General features: G+C 47.8%; 2 protein-coding genes across 2 annotated transcripts in view; both read left to right on the top strand.

Moving 5' to 3' along the window:
• LOC142492387 (perilipin-2-like) overlaps positions 1-17,367 on the top strand; it is a 447,955-nt gene that overhangs the window by 17,307 nt on the left and 413,281 nt on the right. The gene's annotated exons all lie outside the window — the stretch shown is intronic.
• Positions 862-3,822, top strand: LOC142487815 (uncharacterized). The gene is made up of 3 exons (XM_075587792.1): positions 862-1,814; positions 2,265-3,576; positions 3,676-3,822. The coding sequence occupies exons 1-3, from the start codon at positions 862-864 to the stop codon at positions 3,820-3,822; spliced, it is 2,412 nt and encodes an 803-aa protein (XP_075443907.1).

Genomic DNA, 17,367 nt, shown 5'->3' with positions numbered 1-17,367 from the left:
TGCAGAAATGGAGGCAACAAGTGCCCAAAAATTAAAGATGTAAATACATCACCATTAAAGCAAGAGGTGTAAAGGGCCAAATTACAGATAGCCAGGGCCTCCTGTATAGGAAAAAGGTAGGGGTGGGAGTCTGTGGAGTGGGACCCCTACCTTTTTCCTATATAGGAGGCTCTGGCTATCTGTAATTTGGCCCTTTACACCTACGCTTTAATGGTGATGTATTTACATCTTTAATTTTTGGGCACTTATTGCCTCCATTTCTGCAATCACTGCTTCAACAACGGTTATTTCCTTATGCTATATGCACAAATCTGCAGTCTGTGTATAGGTATATACGCATGCTTGATTTAGAGCTGCTTGTGTTGTTGATTACCTCTGGTGTTCACTTTTACGTGCCTTTGCCTCACGGAATATATGTTTGGTAGATGTGAGTCCCCCTCCTCTTTTAATTTCTCTCCCCTTGTTTATAACCTACAGTAAATACATTTGTATTGTTATCACTTTCTTGGTATGCCCGTGTGCTTCTTCATAAGGATACTTTTTTTGTTGCAATTCATATATTTATTTATGTATGTTCACATACCTACAGATGTAGCCGGCGTCATTGCACCCGCTGGCGCGTTAGCCACACCCCTTTTTCACACGCTGTTAATGCAGTTAAAAATTACCGTTGCTCCCGTTGACGCATTGTATGTGTCCCCCTCTGCAATGCACCAGCAAGAGCAATAACGGCTGCTACAACTGTATATAATCACACAGGGTTTTATTGTAATAAAATCTACATTTATACAGAAACATGAATATATTTTGTAATGAGTAGGCAGGACTGGATCTTTTATATTTTACTTCTTTTCACAGGTGATGGCATCACCTGAGAAATTGACGGTAGATGGCAGCTTTTCACCGCAGGCTGGTACATCACAGGTGCACAATATGCCAGTGGATGCCTCCCCGGACTCCAAATGCTCCATTTGCCTGGACAGGTTTAATAAAGTTTCTCACCTGGACCCATGTGGGCATAGGTTCTGCTTTGACTGCATTCAGGAGTGGACAAAAACTAAAGCTGAGTGCCCCCTGTGCAAGCAGCCCTTCCGCTTCAACTTCCACAGCGTCCAGGATGATGATGACAACAAGGAATACATTCTGAATGGTATCTTTGCCAGACCAGATGGGAACCAGTTTCAGTATTGTACCACCTTTACCGGGAACTGCAGCCTCCCCACCCATCCCCTTACATCCTCATCCTCTCATACGACATTCATGCCTCCGGACAACAGAATTCTGTTTGATGGCCATTTAAATCAGACGTCACTGCAAAGGGGCGGAGATATTTACCAGATGATACAGAGGCTGGCCTCAAGCCGACAGGCAAGCGCAGAGGGGCGATTCATGAAGGAGATCCCAGAGGATGAGCTTATTAACTTCAGGAGGGCTCTGTATCACCACGGATTACGCGTCAGAAATATCCAGGGCGGAGACCAGTACCGGGATATCTCTGCTCAGTTCTTCCGACGAAATCCTGCATCACTTCACCACCTTCTGCCCTGGCTGAAGAGAGAGCTAACTGTCCTGTTCGGCATCAACGGTTCCCTCCCCACCATAGTGCAGCACATCATCATAAGCAATGTGACGCAATATGACATGGGGAGCCAAGCCTTTGTGGAGGACCTGAGGCCATTTCTGCAGCACCACACTGACCACTTCCTGCATGAGTTAATCAACTTTGCCCGCTGCCCCTATAATGTCGAGGCGTATGACCAGAATGCCAATTATGACTGCCCTACCGCATCATACGAGGATGGCAGCTGCTCAGGGTCATCCATCATCATATCAACTGATGAGGCGGATACAAGGGAGCCAGATGTTCCCTCTTCTGCTCTTGGACTCAGCCAGACTCCATGGGATGATGAGATACAGGCTACCTATTGCTCCAGAGTACATGACAAAAATATCCAAGATCGCGGCTGCTACCGGGATATCTCTGCTGAGTTCTTCAAACAGAATCCCACCTGCCTCCACCGTCTCCTACCCTGGTTGAGGAGGGAGCTAATGGTCATGTTCAGCAGCGATGATTCGGCCGTCAACTTAGTGCAAGATATCATCATGATCAATTTAATGCGCTATGACATGGAGAGCCAAGCCTTTGTGGAGAACCTGAGGCCCTTGCTGGTGCCCCACACCAACCAATTCCTACACGCGCTCATCAACTTTGCCCACTGTCTCTACAACATTGAGGCGTACGACCAGCATGCCAATTACGACAGCCCTGCCCAATCGTCCATCATCACCATATCATCTGATGATGAGGATATTAGGGAGACAGATGTCCCTTCTTCTGCTTTTAGACTCAGCCAGAGTCCATGGGACAATGAGACACCGGGGACTTCCTACTCAACATTAGAGCAAGCCACAGCTACTGATTCAACTACCCTGGCTAGCTCGGAAAGCTCAGATGATGAGTCCTTTATCAACGAAGCAACAACCCAGGTGGACATAAATATGGACACCATTGCAAGAATGCAAGACATCGAGGCATATGACCAGCACACCAATTACGACTGCCCTGCCCAATTGTCCATCATCACCATAACATCAGACGAGGAGGACGTTAGCGAGCCAGATGTCCCCTCATCTGCTCTTGGACTTGGCCAGACTCCATGGGCCAATGAGACAGCAGGGACTTTCTACTCCACATTAGCGCAAGCCACAGCTGCTGCTTCAACTGCCCTGGCTAGCTCAGAAAGCTCAGACGACGAGTCCTTTATCAACGGGGCAACAACCCAGGTGGACATAAATATGGACACCATTGCAAGAATGCAAGACATCGAGGCGTATGTCCAGCACACTAATTACGACTGCCCTGCCCAATTGTCCATCATCACCATAACATCTGACGAGGAGGACGTTAGCGAGCCAGATGTCCCCTCATCTGCTTTTGGACTTGGCCAGACTCCATGGGCCAATGAGACCGCAGGGACTTTCTACTCAACATTAGAGCAAGCCACAGCTACTGCTTCAACTGCCCTGGCTAGCTCAGAAAGCTTAGATGATGAGTCATTTATCAACAGGGCAACAACCCAAATGGACATAAATATGGACACCATTGCAAGAATGCAAGACATCGAGGTGTATGACCAGCACACCAATCACGACTGCCCTGCCCAATCGTCCATCATCACCATAACATCTGATGAGGAGGACGTTAGCGAGCAAGATGTCCCCTCATCTGCTCTTGGACTTGGCCTGACTCCATGGGCCAATGACACATCAGGGACTTCCTACTCAACATTAGAGCAAGCCACAGCTACTGCATTAGCTAACCTGGATAGCTCAGAAAGATTAGACGAAGAGCCCTTTATTAACAGGGCAACAACCCAAGTGGACATAAATACGGATACTGTTGCAATAATGCAAGACAGCAGGTCCTCTCACCATGATTCATTCACCCTTGTCAAAGAAAAGTATGCTCAAAAAGCTAGCCATAAGGATAGCACGTCATCTGACGAACATTGCTATTCTAAAAAGAAAGAGAAGAGGAAAAGGCCAGTGGATGTGTCTTCTCAGAACCTGAGAGAAGTCAGGAAAAAAAGGAAGCTGGCATAGCAGCTATGACATTTCAAGATGAAGGGCACAGTCAAGGACTTCATCTAGCAATACAGATCATAACAATCAAAGGAGGCGTTGCAGCAAGGACAGGCCAAAAACCAGGAGCTTCAGAAGTCCAGAGAAGAGTGGGCACAAATGTTGGAGATAAAGGAGAAGATCCAGAAGCAGAGACAGGAGCTTGTCCTGGAGAAGGAGGACTATGTCACTGACCAGTGAAAGCTGAACAGATTTCCACCCACTTCCCTTGTCATTATCACCATCGATAGTGACAGTGAAACGCCAATGGTGGAGGATGTTTCCTGCGATGACCACATAATTACCTTCCTGTCTATTAAAAACGACTGCATTGACTCCACAATCCCTGTAAATAATAATAATAATAATAAAAATATGTTTATTCTCCTACCTTTGTTCAAATGCTTGCAATACTGCTAACCACTATTTGCACATTCATTTGCGAATGCCATGGAATCAGCCTACTCATTTTTATATGCAAAGTATAATTACATTTCTCACACCCCTCACCTCCTAAAATATTTCTACATGGCCTATCCTAACAAGCCAAGTCCTAAAGCACTTTGTGAACAAGGGGGTGCTGTCAGCCCCAACAGGACCAGAACTCACAACCTGTGCTATTCATGGAAGTAAGTCTAGTAGTGAAGTAAATGATAAATTCTCCTTCACGAGCACACTTTCACAAGCTTCACCACCTCCGCAAGTCTCAGCGCCGCGCACTTTTTTCCTGTATCGCTTCCGGTATCCAGCGCCCGGAAACACGGAACCTGCGTCTTGCGTTCTCCTCTCTCTCTGGAGTCCAGGGCTATGCGTTTCACTGGTGATCAGCTTCCTCCTGGCCGACTCCTGATACCAACGGTGTGCTGGCATAATTTATATAGGTTTATAAACCCAGGATTGGGTGGCTCTTCTAACACTGACACACACCTGCACAGCGTTATGGTTAAGTATAATTATATATATGCTGTATGATCAGCATAGTGATCTTTTGCTGAGGATCACAAGGTTCATAAGACTGGGTAACAATTATATAAAAGCAGTTGCTTTCACCGCACATGCTGTGAACTTACTGTCGCGGCCCCTTTTAACCTCCAACATCCCCGAAAAAATTCGGGGATGTTTTCTGTCTCTCACCCATCTCTCATGGACTTTTTCGCGCGGCCCGAAATCACCAGATAGCGCTAATAGCATAAGACAATGAAACCGCTTAGTGCTAGACAATGAAAGTGCCCGATGTCACAGTAGCTTATGACAAGATATAATGAACACCAAATATCTGAACGAGGTTGAACTGAACGAGGCTTAGATATAATAAAATATAATTTATTCCTTAAATAAGGTGAACACCGCAATATAGTACAATTAACAGGCAAGAAGATAACACTTACTTAGGGTTGGGGAATGGAGAAGTATCCAATAGCAATTCTCCAGCAGTCCAGTGACATTCAAGATGGAATCAGAAGCACAACTCCAGCAATCCAGTGACATTCAAGATGGTATCAGAAGCACAACTCCAGCAATCCAGCACAACTAAAAACTGTAGGGTTGACACAGTTTATATACCTGTGCGACCCTATTCTTAACATTGAACACAGCCTATTGGTGAACAATTATCTGTATCCACTCTCTAATGTGGAGACACAGACTAACAGACCAACCCATGCCCTCAGGTAACAATTAGACTGGCAGAGTTTGTTGATTGACTAATACTTAATCCCTAGACATTGGGTAACAATCAAGGCAGTTACTTTTTGATCACCATGCTTAGGCTACTCAGCCGTCTGCCCTTCATGACTTATTAGCCTAGCAAATGGCGTCTGCATTTTCAGAACAGATCCAAAATAAAATACATATACACTTTAATATCTACACATATTAATAAGTTCCATTCTGTTGGGCTCAGTGGGCCGACCTTTGCCAGTTTTTAATGCCTACAGTGACTCCACATATTGGCCAAATATGAACTCTGTGCGACCTCCAGGACTGGAGATACAGAAATGCACTTTAAAACATTAAAATATATGCTTATAATGAAACATGGGAACAGGGGAACATACATTTTCAAGGTACAACAAGGTGTAAACCTCATCCCTGGACCGCAGTCCAGTTAACCCCTTGTCTCTCTGGTGAGGTCAGGGGATGGCCATATGGGGTGCAACCCCTTTAATACCGGGCCACCCCCTTTCTCCCTCTACACCTCCCCTTCTTAATGGGTGATCTGTGGCCCACTGGCCCTAACGGGGAGTGGGGCACTGCTGGCACCCTTAACGAACTCAGTCTCAGAGGGATAGTCCTGACGTGAAAGTCCATCAGCATTGCTGTTTTCACTACCCTTTTTGTGCTGAATCGTAAACTCAAACCCTTGCAAGGCCAAGCTCCACCTTAGCAACTTGGCATTCTTCCCTGATGCCCTCTGCAGCCAACTCAAGGGGTTGTGGTCTGTGAGGACCGTGAAAGCCCTTCCATACACATAGGGCTGGAGTTTTTTGAGTGCCCACACAATGGCCAAGCACTCTTTGTCAATGGACACACATAGGCCACCTCTCTGGGAAGTAGTTTTCGGCTGAGGTACACCACAGGGTGCTCTCTACCGTCGTCCCCCACTTGGCTCAACACAACCCCAATGCCATAGTCCGAGGCATCAGTCTGTATGAGGAAATGTTTGGTATAGTCTGGAGCAGCCAGTATGGGGGCCCCAGCAAGCGCAGTTTTCAGTGTCTGGAAAGCAGTTTCACAGGCAGGAGTCCAGGTGATAAGCACAGGCAGTTGCTTCTTAGTCAAATCAGTCAGGGGTTTGGCCACGGCGCTGTACTGTGGGACAAACTTCCTATAGTACCCTGCGGTGCCCAAAAATGCCATGACCTGTTTATTGGTCTTTGGAACAGGTCACTGAACTATGGCTTCTACCTTGGCTGGCTCTGGTTTGAGGTGTCTTCCACCCACCCTGTGCCCTAAGTACAGGACCTCTGCCATCCCTACCATACACTTAGTGGGTTTCAAGATAAGCCCAGCCTCCCTGATCCTATCCAGCACCGCACCTACATGTCCTAAGTGGAGGTCCCACGAATTACTAAAGACAGCAATGTCATCTAAGTAAGCCCTGGCATAGCTCTGCATCCCTTCCAGTAACCTATTGACCAGGCGTTGGAAGGTAGCCGGGGCATTCTTCATCCCAAATGGCATCACCAAAAACTCAAAGAGGCCACTTGGAGTCATGAATGCTGACTTCTCCCTAGCCTCCAGGGTCAGTGGGATTTGCCAATAGCCTTTGCTCAAATCCATAGTGGTCAGATACTTTGCCCCCGCGAGTTCATCTAGTAACTCTTCCATGCGGGGCATGGGGTAAGCATCTGACACCGTCCCAGCGTTGAGCAAGCGGTAGTCCACACAAAACCGGGTGGTCTTGTCCTTCTTAGGAACTAGGACTACCGGGCTTGCTCAAGGACTCTGGGACGGAGTAATAACCCCTAGGGTCAGCATCTCCTCTATCTCCCTCTCCATACTGGTCTTGACCTCTGCTGACACTCTATAAGCGTGCTTATGCAGAGGCTGCAGGTCCCCTGTGAGCACTGGGTGTTTTGTGAGATGTGTGGTCCCTGGCATGTCAGTGAAGAGGGCCCCATACTTAGCTAGCATGTCCATGGCTTCTCCCTTCTGCCTAGCACTCAACTGTGCCCCTATCTCCACCTGCTCCACAGTGTTTCCCTGCCTGCTAGAAATCATAAGGGGTCCTACAAGATCCATCGCAACTTTCTGGAAGGGTTCCCCTATTATCGGTAGGGGGTTCAGGGGTGCCTTCACATGGTCGCCCGCCTTACCCGCTCGCTGGCAGGCATCACAAGAGCGGCAGAAATTGCCCACATCTCGAGATGCCCCCGGCCAGTAGTAACGCTGTAATAACCGGGCTCGCGTTCTGTTGACCCCCTGATGTCCCGCTAACGGAATAGAGTGAGCTACCCGTAACAGTTGCTGTCGGTACCCCTGGGGCACTACTAGCTGTCGCTTACCGTTCAATCCCTCCTCTATCCCTGGGTTCCCTTCTTCTCTATACAGGAGTCCCTTATACCATAGGCAGTGCTCAGTGCCTTCCCCTGCCTGAGATTCGGACGCCCGAAGTCTCACGCCGGCAAGGTAGGGTCTGTCTTCACTGAGTCCCTAAACTGGGCTCCTAATTCTGGCCACCCCCCAGTCATGTCATTGTCCGGAGAATGGGGAAGGGTGAGGGGAAACAGTAAGTCAGTCTGTGGTGGCAACTGATCCTGGCTTACCTCCCCAGGCTCCTCTGCGCCCTCCACTAACGTTGGTCCCAAAGGCTGGGGGACTGGCGCCACCGCCATTGCCGCTGTCTGGCTCCAGGTAACCGCCGCCACTGCGGCGGGCTTGGGCACTCGGTCGTAGGTGCAGGTCATCGGTCCCAGATCGTTGCCAAGAAGAACATTGGCATCCAAACCGGGTAAAACCCCCACCTCCGAACACCCTGGCCCTCCCCCAATCCAAAAAGATTCTGGCCACTTGTAAGAAACGTGGCTCTCCATCGGCCACAGTGATCTGTAACCCAGGGCCTGAGATAAATTACTCTGGCCGGACCATATCAGGTCGGACCAGGGTCACTGCAGCTCCTGAATCCAGCAAGCCGACTGCTTGCCGGTCACCGACTGTGACCGGGGTGAGATGTCTGCTCCGTCCGTCCGTCTGCTGCAGGTCCGCGCTGAGATGTCCTCCGCTCCTGGCTGTAGGCACCGATGAAACCGGGACAGGTGTGGCATGGGACGCCTCACTGGGAGTTGGTTCCAAGACCAGTCCGGAGTCTGTGGTGGAAGCCACCCGCACGCGGGCTACCGGCTTCGCAGCTGGGGTGCGTTGCCCCTGATGGGGTCCGCCGGAACGCAGGGGTTCCGGGCAATCTGGTCTGATGTGACCAGGGCGGTTGCAGTTGTAGCACCGGCGCTCATGCCAGAGATCCCCCCGCCTTCGGTGGACTGCTGCCCACAGGCGGCCTCTGAGTCCACTGTGGGGTATTGGCAGACTTTCTGGCCGGTGCCGCCGCCACCGCCGCCTTGGCTACTGGTTTGGCGGTCATCAGGGCTCGGCTGGCCACATTGTCATCTGCAATCCTCGCCGCCTTCTGGTATGTCTTGGGCTTCTTGTCGTACACCCAAGCCCTCACCGCCGGCGGGCACTGCTGCATGAGCTGCTCCTGAAAGATGAGGTCCAGCAGGCGTTGGTAAGTCCGTGCCTCATAGCCCTCTACCCAGCGTATCCCGTACAAAGCCATGCGGGTCACGTAGGTAACATAGGACTCCTGGGGCTGCCTCTCCTCCTGCCGGAATTTACCCCGGTAGGCTTCAGGAGTAAAACCGTACTGAAACAATAACAGTTCTTTCAGGTGTTCGTAGTCATCAGCATACTCATCTGGAAGCGCCATCATTGCCTGCTTAGCCAAGCCGGACAGTAAGGGGTCCAAACGTTCAACCCTATGCTGGGGAAGCACTTTGTACCGCCGGCAGTGCGTTTCAAAGTTCTTTAAGGAACTGTCAATCTGGTCAGTGCCTTCCACGAACTTGGTGAGACTGCTGATCCAGTTTGAGTTCATCTGTGTTGGGTTGGACAGGGGGGCAATAAGCGGGTCTGTTCACTGCCATAGTGATAAACTGCAGCCGCTCCTCCGGTGTCCCTCTGTCTCCCCACCCAGTAATCAGTGCCAACATTTCAGGGGTGAACGGACTGGTAGCCGCAGCAACCAGTACCCCTCCTGTTGCACTGCTCCCGGGAGGTGCACTCGTTCCCCCCCCCCCGAGATTCCACCGCCCCGGCACTGGGTTCCTTCCCTGATCTCCGGGTGGCTGTAAAAGGGCAAGCTGAGCCGTATCCTGAGGCTCTGCAAGCCGGGCTTCATAGGGCCTCATGCAGAGAGCATCGTTATTTCAAATCTCGCCATTTTTTGTAGAATTTCGCGCAGAAAACTGCAGAAAATGGCGAGTTACGGAAAACGCGCCATTTTTTTTTCCTATTTCAAAATCTCGCCGCGCGGCTGGCGAGAACCTTCATCTCGCCAGTTTTAAAATTCTCCGAATGCAGAGAGGTACGAACGGCATGTAGCGGCTGTTCGCGCCAAGAAAATGGCGCGATTTTCTCATTTTTGCCGCGCCAGGAAAAGTTGGCAAGAAGATGGCGCTCGCCGCCTATAGTAAAGGGGAAAAAAAAATGCGCGATTTTTTGTTTACACATTTCTGAATCGCGCATCTTTCCCATTTAAACTCGCCACACGCATCCATGTTAAACATAGCAGAATTCGAACATTTCTGCATATGGAGAATAAAACTCTCCAAGAAAGCTACTTTTTATGAAATTCGCCAATTTGAAAATTCGATGCTCTCTGCATGAGGCCCTAAGTCACCGATTGCGTCAACCATGTCTGCGACCTCCTGGTTCTCATAGGGCAGTCCATATTCACGGCACTTGTCCTTCAGCTGAGCTCGGGTCCACATGTTGGATGAGCCTTCAGCCTCACTCATGGTTCAGTCGCAGCAGTGAGGTGGTGTTACAACTTGTGTTAACTGTTGCACTACTGCGTGTTCAATATCTTTAGTCCCAGGAACTTGCAATTACCATCAAGTTCCTACTATGTTACAGTATCCCGCAGTATACTGTAACACAGGTCCAGTTCAATCCCGCCGCTTGCCACCAGTTAATTATAGAGCTTGTCACGGTAGCTTATGACAAGATATAATGAACACCAAGTATCTGTGTTGAACTGAACGAGGCTTAGATATAATAAAATATAATTTATTCCTTAAATAAGGTGAACACAGCAATATAGTACAATTAACAGGCAAGAAGATAACACTTACTTAGGGTTGGGGAATGGAGAAGTATCCAATAGCAATTCTCCAGCAGTCCAGTGACATTCAAGATGGAATCAGAAGCACAACTCCAGCAATCCAGTGACATTCAAGATGGTATCAGAAGCACAACTCCAGCAATCCAGCACAACTAAAAACTGTAGGGTTGACACAGTTTATATACCTGTGCAACCCTATTCTTAACATTGAACACAGCCTATTGGTGAACAATTATCTGTATCCACTCTCTAATGTGGAGACACAGACTAACAGACCAACCCATGCCCTCAGGTAACAATTAGACTGGCAGAGTTTATTGATTGACTAATACTTAATCCCTAGACATTGGGTAACAATCAAGGCAGTTACTTTTTGATCACCGTGCTTAGGCTACTCAGCCGTCTGCCCTTCATGACTTATTAGCCTAGCAAATGGCGTCTGCATTTTCAGAACAGATCCAAAATAAAATACATATACACTTTAATATCTACACATATTAATAAGTTCCATTCTGATGGGCTCAGTGGGTCGACCTTTGCCAGTTTTTAATGCCTACAGTGACTCCACATATTGGCCAAATATGAACTCTCTGCGACCTCCAGAACTGGAGATACAGAAATGCACTTTAAAACATTAAAATACATGCTTATAATGAAACATGGGAACAGGGGAACATACATTTTCAAGGTACAACAAGGTGCAAACCTCATCCCTGGACCACAGTCCAGTTAACCCCTTGTCTCTCTGGTGAGGTCAAGGGATGGCCATATGGGGTGCAACCCCTTTAATACCGGGCCACCCCCTTTCTCCCTCTACACCCACATGCGCCCAAAACTGCCGAAAACGGCCCACATCTGCCCGCGATTTGCCCGCATCTGCCCGCGATTTTAAAAATCCCGCGGTGGCAGCCGCAGGAGGTTAAAAGCGGCCACCACTGTATTTCCTGCCATCTGACCGAAGGCCACGTGTGGCATATTGAGTAGCAATAAAGGCCCCAGGCCCCCACCTGAGCAACAGGTGTCAATCTGGGGCCTAGTTAAGTACTGTGTAACGGACTTTTTGGACCCACCCACTCTCACATTGGCCCCTATGGTCTAACTGGTCCCCATTACATGGATGTGTGTTGTGGTGCACCTGCTGCCTTACAGGACTCCTGAGTCTCCCGCATGATGTTGGTGGGGATATCAGCATGACAGGCACTGAGGTAGTGTGCTTAGAGTCCTACTTACATACGATGCAGCGCCTCCACCTCATCAAGATCTCTGCGTCCGCAGGGGGATGTGTCTGATGAGGACCTCCTCTGTGGTGCCTCCTTCTGTGCAATGACTCCACACATACACAGCAAGGGTCTTAAGAAACTGGGCATCTTTATTGTCATCATAGGCAGACTACCCCTCACAGCGGTCGTGCTCAGCCGCTCATTCCTTTGCTGCACATCCCTTCAGACGGTTCTTCCCTCCCAATGAAGTTGGGTCACCTCTCCCCTCAGGGAGATCACCACCTGTGTCAGGTCCCTGATCACAGTGCAGATACTATTGACTATATCTGACAGCCTTAACTGCTGCAGACCTCCAGAACTGGACCATCACAGATCCCTTTGAACTTGAACTCCATCCACTACAATCACACTTGACTAACACACTAACTTTGGGAAGTGCTGTGTCTTATATAGACTTAGAAAATAGCCACACCTCTTGTGTCACTAATAGTGGACACAGAGTATGTTACCACTCCCCTTGTGTACATATGACACTTCCCCCGGGGTGTGAGGGCAAACCTCCATAATTGATGCTGGCAATCCTGTATACTTACCAGGTTTACTGCCAGCATGAGAAAGGACTGTGTAGATGGACGTTCACAGAGGTACACAATTGGAGGCTTTTATAAGGTGAAATTATAATAAGGCTTTATTGTGCCTTTTCCTTTTTATCAGGAAATCATCCAATCACAGGGGGGGGGAACAAAGCTTAATTCACTTGGGAGTATTTCTAGTGAAATCCCATGCAATTCACAACTCCTAGTTAAGCAGGTCTCCCAGGCCAAAACACATAGCATGACATACGCAGATATAAGAAGTCTCTTTAGAATGAAAGTCTTATCTGTTAGCTGCTGTAGAGTAAGCTTTTCTGCTCTCCTGGAACCGCACCCGTGCATGCACAGAAAATCAGCATCCAGGTTTAGAAGTCTTATTTGGTGTCTTGCAATCAGCTCTGCTGTTTCTTCTTGACAGAGCTCAAGACATGTGGTGTCTCCAAAGGTCAGCTCTCATTCAGAGCTAAGGAGTCACTTCCTGTCTCAAAGGCAGGCTTTTTCTACCACCTCTAATCAGGCAGGTGGTGTTAGTTAATTTGCTACCAGCAGTTTAACCACCACACTGCTGAATTAGAGGCACATTTTTGAACAGGGATAAGTCCACTGTTACATACCTCCCTTGTTTGTGGGAAGCTTGGGCTTAACACGGCCAAAGCCCATCCTTCCACTCTCATTCGAGATCTTTCTGTGACTTGAATGAGAGTGGATGGAGGAAGAGAACCCTCTGTCCCGCTGGGATTGGAGCCCTTTCTCCAGTTTATTTTTGTCTCCTCCCGAAGGTGCTTGAGATCAGCACTCCTCAGTCACTCGAGGAGGACTTTTTCCACGTAAAGTCTTTTTATCGCGTGCGCGGTCATGAGATTTCTGTTGCGTCGGGCACTCCTCTTTTTGTAGACAAAGTGTATGGCAACAGTTGTAGAGCAGTTAGGACTAGCCCTTAGAGTTTTCTGCTCTTGAAGCGGTCTTTCTGCAGTTTCTCCACACCAGGGAGTCGCCAGTTCAGCTTCTTTGGGACTGAGTTACACCTCCACCTCCTTTTCCAGAGAACGTCCTATTTTTTCAGCTTCCTCAGCTAAGGATTCTTCTGGCTTTGATTCTGCACTCCTACCTCTGTTGCCTGTTGGGCAGCTGTAGGTTTGGCTAGTGCTTTCTTAGGTGGCTCAAACTTCGTAATTTTGTTTTGAAGTTGCGTGGAGTCCCCAACTCTCACTGTACCCTTGTCCTCGCGGGCATTAGTTACTATGGGATACTGGTGCTTGGGCAGAGCCAATACCTTTTTCCGTATTGGAGGAATCTGTAAGTTAGTGGCCTGCAGAGTCTCAACCTGTTTGAGTGCGTCTTGCAAGTCTCTTCTCAGGGAATATATCTGCGCACTTTGATTCCTCTGAGTCTGTATCAGAGTCTCCTTCATATTCTGGAGCTCTGTAATTTTTGTCGTCAAGGTTGCCGCTGCGTCTGTTTTCTCCTTGGTGTACTGACTCAAGGGAATGGAACAGTCTCTCTAGCTCTTGCTCCAGTTTCTGGGCTTTCTCATGCTCCCTCTCATACAGAGTCACCTGGTATCGAAGCTCTGCTTCCAGTGATGCTCTGAAGACATGCAGCGTGGCCTTTAGCTCCTCATACTGCTCTGTGGAGACGTACTGGGTATTCAGACGTTCCTGCAGCGCTTGTACCTCTTTAGCAGCCTGCAGTTTTTCTTCCTGCAGCGTTTGCTGCTTCTCCTCAGCATACTGGAGGTGTGTACGCAGACCTTGCAGTTGGTTCTGCAGTCGGTGCTCTGCTTCAAACTTTTCCTTGACTTCTTCTGTCAACTGAAAATTTTCTTCTTTCAGTTTTAAGTTTTCTCTTTTTAATCTTGAATTTTCTCTTTTTTCAGTCTCTGTATTCTTCAGGGCTTCTTTGCAGTCCTCCTTCCATTTACGCACATCTGCTTTGAGAATGACACTCTCCTGGCGTGAGACTTCCTTCTCTAGGTTGAGGGTCTGAACCTCCTTCTGAGAGACTTTGAGATCTGTATCAAGATTACCAATAGTTTTTTTTAGCAATGTCCAGCTCCTCAGTGAGACTGTGTAGTTCCTTTCTGGAAACTTCCAGGTCTGTGCAGCAGCTGTTGGTCTCATGATGTGAGGCATCAAGTGCTCTGCGGAGTGTCTGAACCTCTTTCTGAGATACGTCCACTTCTATCCGGACACTGTTGACCTCCTGTTGTGAGGCATTCAGCTCTATACGAAGAATGTGAACCTCTTGCTGGAAGACTGTCATCTGCTTCAGTGCCTCCTCATACTTCCGCTTTAGCGTAGCCACCATTTTATCAGATTGGCTCTGCTTTTTATCCATGGTGGAAATAGTAGCCTTTGCAGTATCTAGCTCAGTCTTGAGATCCTCCAATTCGGTCTTGGTCGCAGAGTAAATTGCGAGCACAGTCTTCTGTAGCTCAGCATTATTTTCTCTCTCCCTTTCCAATTCTTCACAGAACAGATCACAGTCACGCCTGGCAATTTTCAGGGCGTCTTCAGGGCTGGTCAAGGGATCGTAACTCACTGGTTCTGGCTCCGCTTCCCTGGGATGACTGGTTGAGCGTTCCTCACTGTTGGCACCGGACAGACACTTCTTTGGGGTACACGACTTCTGCCTTGGGCCCTCTGGATATTCGGTTAACCGTGGGACGAATTCTCCATTTTCTCTAGGCCGCAGGGCAACTCGGTCCCCCTTTCCCTCCAAAGGATCTGCGGACGTGTCTGTTCCTTCCACGGTAAGTGAAGAACTGCTTTTCTTTTTCCGCCTTTTTGATTTGGATTACACCGTCCCTTCAGGGATATTGGGGTCTCCATCTTCATTTGAAATTTTAGCAGCTTCATTATATACGCCAGGCTTTTCTTGCAGTTGCTTTAGCTGACAGAAATATTGGGTGATCTGCTGCTCCCGCTCTGTCTCCTGCTGATCATATTCGTCAAAGGGAGCGGTCTTTTCTGTTCGTGCTGAGTTCAGGCACCCCCACCATTCTTGGGGTGTTTTGTGGGTGTGACTCGGTTCGGGTTCCCCGTAAGAGATGTCTTCCTCTTTATTGGACTGGAAGGGCCATTTTCCGTGAGGTAGGGTTCATTACAGGAACGCTGCATCTTGTCCTCCATTTTTAGGCTATCAGGTGTAATTTTCTTCCTGACCTCAGGAGGCACTATTGCAGCTGTTGCCACTGTATTTGCTAGAACCCCCAATTGTGGTAGTCCTACAGATGGGCATATTTTGCTTGTAGAGGTCGTAGCTCTCACAGGCATCTCTGTAGACTTTTTTTTTCAATATCAGCAGTACTGTGCATGCATTTTCTCTTATCAGGTATACAAGGTGTGCAGTTGCTAGGTAAAAAAGTCTATTTGCTCTATACCATTTACTTGCTATGTGTAAACTCTCCGCTTCAGCAACAGAATTTTGGTTTTCTGCCTGAGTTCAGTAATTTTCAGTCTCATCTTTGGGTATTATGGCATTCACACTTCACACTTTGGGTGTCTGTTTTTTGCTCCCAAGATAGATATAGGCAGACTTTTTTTTTTTACTTGCAGAAAAAAAAATTTTTTTGCAGTGGACTATTCCTTTCATTCTCGGCAGGGTGACTCAACATTCAGCAATTGGTTTTGAAAAACCTTTTACACAGTTCAGAAATCACTTTTTCCCCTATAGGGCAATTTTACACTCAGCATTTGTTTGCTAAAAATTCCCTTGCTTCAGCACAGTCTTGTATCAATTTTCACACCTTTCTGCATATACTCCATTCACAGCTGGTAGCCCTATGCGGTTTGGCAACCTTTATTTGCAAAATCAGTACCACTCGTGGGTCATCATCTGTATTCACTGCTTCAGCGAAACTTTTGAAAACAACAAACACCTATCCCTTTTTAAGGGCTGACTCACTTCTTGAACCCTGACTATGGCTGGAAGGCAAAACCCCTATTTCAATGACCATATTACACTTTGTGATAGGCAAAATAAGGTTTAGCTACTTCAGCAGTCTCTTCTGGGTTTTTGTAAGTTTCAGTGCAGTGTGTATCCCTTTAACTCTGATCTCTGCTGCATGAGGTTTTTTTTTTTTTTCTCAGACTGTTTGTAGGCAAAAAGCATAAAAAAAATTTCACATAAAAATCTCCGGTCCTTTTTAACTTCAAAGACACCTCTTGTCCCACCTCGGACACCAAATGTAGACGGACGTTCACAGAGGTACACAATTGGAGGCTTTTATATGGTGAAATTATAATAAGGCTTTATTGTGCCTTTTCCTTTTTATCAGGAAATCATCCAAACACAGGGGGGGGGGGAACAAAGCTTAATTCACTTGGGAGTATTTCTAGTGAAATCCCATGCAATTCACAACTCCTAGTTAAGCAGGTCTCCCAGCCCAAAACACATAGCATAACATAAGCAGATATAAGAAGTCTCTTTAGAATGAAAGTCTTATCTGTTAGCTGCTGTAGAGTAAGCTTCTCTGCTCTCCTGGAACCGCACCCGTGCGTGCACAGAAAATCAGCATCCAGGTTTAGATGTCTTATTTGGTGTCTTGCAATCAGCTGTGCTGTTTCTTCTTGACAGAGCTCAAGACATGTGGTGTCTCCAAAGGTCAGCTCTCATTCAGAGCTAAGGAGTCACTTCCTGTCTCAAAGGCAGGCTTTTTCTACCACCTCTAATCAGGCAGGTGGTGTTAGTTAATTTGCTACCAGCAGTTTAACCACCACACTGCTGGATTAGAGGCACATTTGTGAACAGGGATAAGTCCCCTGTTACAGACTGTATACCATTTTTATACATGGCTGCATTCTCCCCCTGGTGAACCCCAACGTCCCGGCTGGGATCTAAATTTGCAGGACCTTCCTCCAGGCAGCACTGCAACACATAACCAACAGCATAATATATATAAAAATACATTATACAGTTTTATCTTTTCATCATGATACATAATCACAAACAGTGCCTGCTGACCAGCAGAATGCACTGCTCCTAAGGAGAATCCCACTCTACCATACTAATAGTAGTGCCTAGGATCTGGCTTTTGCACCTCCCTACCAGTGATGTCTTTAACAGTTACACTGTGTTCTCTGGGCAGCCC

Source organism: Ascaphus truei, chromosome 1 (assembly GCF_040206685.1).
Source record: "Ascaphus truei isolate aAscTru1 chromosome 1, aAscTru1.hap1, whole genome shotgun sequence".
NCBI lineage: Eukaryota > Metazoa > Chordata > Amphibia > Anura > Ascaphidae > Ascaphus > Ascaphus truei.
Note: the sequence above shows the minus strand (reverse complement) of the source record. Positions and strands in the feature narration are given on the sequence as shown.

Bases quoted from the DNA above. Each gene is read 5' to 3' on its own strand.
- LOC142487815 (XM_075587792.1), top strand. From the start codon at position 862: ATGGCATCACCTGAGAAATTGACGGTAGATGGCAGCTTTTCACCGCAG. The intron at 1,815-2,264 runs GTCATCCATCAT...CAATTACGACAG, and splicing joins GAGGATGGCAGCTGCTCAGG to CCCTGCCCAATCGTCCATCA. The intron at 3,577-3,675 runs GTCAGGAAAAAA...TAACAATCAAAG, and splicing joins CTTCTCAGAACCTGAGAGAA to GAGGCGTTGCAGCAAGGACA.